General features: G+C 28.9%; 1 protein-coding gene across 1 annotated transcript; it reads right to left on the bottom strand.

Moving 5' to 3' along the window:
• Positions 1–546: 546 nt before the first annotated feature.
• On the bottom strand, positions 547–1,313 carry LOC111675718 (protein odr-4 homolog). Its single transcript, XM_046952521.1, has 3 exons — positions 1,035–1,313; positions 715–910; positions 547–641 (listed from the first exon to the last, which is right to left on the bottom strand). Exons 1-3 carry the CDS (start codon positions 1,125–1,127, stop codon positions 547–549), a joined length of 384 nt encoding a protein of 127 aa, XP_046808477.1. The 5' UTR covers positions 1,128–1,313.
• Between the last annotated feature and the right edge of the window lie 1,082 nt (positions 1,314–2,395).

Genomic DNA, 2,395 nt, shown 5'->3' with positions numbered 1-2,395 from the left:
AAGTCTAGTCTTAAGTATAGTCTATAGTTAACTTCAGTATCTAGTCTAGTCTATAATCTAGTCTATAGTCTAAGCAATAGTCTAGTTTGTAGTCTAGTATCTAGTCCAGTATCTAATCAAGTAACTAGTCTAGTTAATAGTATAATATAGTCTAGTCTATAGTCAAGTCATAGTCTAGTCTATAATATTGTCTGTAGTCTGGTCTGTAGTCTAGTGTATAGCATAATCTATAGTCAAGTCTATAGTCTTCATTCTATTCCAAAATCCAGTAAATCTATACTAAATTGTAGCATGCAGTGTTGTTAATAGTCTATATTATAGAGTATAATCCAGTTTGTAGTCTAGTCGGTCTTTAGCGTAGTTCATGTAGTCCATTGTGTAGTTTATAGCTTAGTATATAGTGTAGTATATATTATGAAACTTGTCTACAGCCTAGTCTATAGTATTGACTACCCAATCCAATTGTCGTGTTAACAAGTCTTGTCTATAGCTTAGTCAGTTGACTACTCTAGTTCCAACCACATTTTTTTTTAGTTTTTCTTCTACTCACTTGTGCATATCATAAAACAGTCTTTTGGCAGTTTTAAATTCTTCAGATTGTTCATCAATATGATCCTTACGTATGCCAGTAACGAAAATACCTATAGAAACAAACATAACAAGTATGTAGGAATGTAATTAAAAAGTAAGTTCCTTTACAGTGCAACCACTCACCCAATATATTAAATGAACCAGGAATCATTTTATGAGCACTTAACCATTGATTTGATAAGGCCTGCAAATCAATATCTTCCACTTTTTGAGGACCATGAGAAGCGGCACCTTCTTCCTGATTAAGTACGGGAAAATCAATTTCCTCTTCGCCGTTTTTGGCCAAGTGAACAATCACATATTTGCCCGGTTCAGCTTTCTAGTGAAACAAAAAAATTCAAAAACAAATGATGACGTTCACAAACCTGGATACTATTGTCAAAGTAGCAAAATATATCTATTTCTTACGGATATAGTTATCTGACTCTTCTCCAACAACTTACCTGGCCAATAATGATGCCATAGGCAAAGTTCATTTGTGTGGCACATTTTTGCAAATACTCTTCATCAGATTTACTCAATAGTATCATAGGCATTGCCAAGCTGTTTTTTACATTTACTACGTTGTTTACAAAAGTTAAAATATTTATTATAAATTAAAAATATATATAAATTCCTGTTTCTTTCTCAGCTGCTAATAAGAAAACTTCACAAAATTTCTGCACTCGTAGTATGAAAAATAATATGACCAATTATAACTGTTGTTGTTCTTTTTAATGTTATTTTTTGTGTGTGTGCGCTTGATATGTCAAAAACAGTTTTGTTTACGTGTGTCCACAGAGTGGTATTTGTGAAAAGTTATTAGTTTATAATGAATGTTTTCGCGTTGCCAACTACAATTTTCAGGGCTAACGGTTCTTTTTTCATATATTTTGAGAGAAATCGGTATGGCAGCCTTGTGGAAAAATAAAATGGAAACAGTTTATAGCGGGAGTTGCATAGAAACGTAAGAAAAAGTTTAAATGAAATGAAAATGTAAAATTAATGGAAAATTGTGGTTAATAACAATATTTAATTAGTGTTTTTGTGTTAAAAGTGTAAAATATATTTGAATAAATATGAAATCAAGTGATTATTCGTTGAGTCTCTTGTAATAAAAGCAATTGGTTAATACAAACTTTGGTAGCAGTTAGTGAGCTGCTAGTGGATTCCACTAATTTTTGTTAACAGAATAAGGTTTATAATAAAGAAAATAGTGAAATTTGTTTAAAATAATGTAGCATTTGGTAAAAATGAAGTAAAGTTTGTGTAAAAATTTGTTATTTTCGAAAAGCTTTGTTAATTTTAATGTATGAATGAATGTTCGTATGTTTGTGTGTTGGAAGCTGTAGGAGGTGCAGTTCCATTTTTAATATTGCCAGATGTAAGCAAATTGCGACTTACAAAATACAGTGCTGCCATCATGATGAAGGTAAGTAACGGTATTTTTATTTAAGCTAAAATTTGCATTTTTATTTCTACACATTTATACAAAAGAAAAAAATAAAAATTGTTTATTTTGGAAATATTTTGTTTAAAATGTTCTTCTTTATAAATTGTTCTATTAAAATATTTTTTTATATAAAATGTTCTTTTATAGAAAATTTTCGATAAAATGTTCTTTTATAGAAAATTTTCGATAAAATGTTCTTTTATAGACAATTTTCGATAAAATGTTCTTTTATAGACAATTTTCGATAAAATGTTCTTTTATAGGAAATTTTCGATAAAATGTTCTTTTATAGAAAATTTTCGATAAAATGTTCTTTTATAGAAAATTTTCGATAAAATGTTCTTTTATAGAAAATTTTCGATAAAATGTTCT

Source organism: Lucilia cuprina, chromosome 5 (genome assembly GCF_022045245.1).
Source record: "Lucilia cuprina isolate Lc7/37 chromosome 5, ASM2204524v1, whole genome shotgun sequence".
Lineage (NCBI taxonomy): Eukaryota > Metazoa > Arthropoda > Insecta > Diptera > Calliphoridae > Lucilia > Lucilia cuprina.
The sequence above is the reverse complement of the archived record's forward strand: the minus strand, read 5'-3'. Positions and strand labels throughout refer to the sequence as shown.

What these genes read in the sequence shown, in the direction of transcription:
- LOC111675718 (XM_046952521.1), bottom strand. Translation starts at nt 1,127, where the DNA reads ATGCCTATGATACTATTGAGTAAATCTGATGAAGAGTATTTGCAAAAA. An exon ending in ATGGCATCATTATTGGCCAG is followed by an intron (nt 911 to 1,034) that starts GTAAGTTGTTGG and finishes TTGTTTCACTAG; the next exon opens with AAAGCTGAACCGGGCAAATA. An exon ending in TGGTTCATTTAATATATTGG is followed by an intron (nt 642 to 714) that starts GTGAGTGGTTGC and finishes TTGTTTCTATAG; the next exon opens with GTATTTTCGTTACTGGCATA.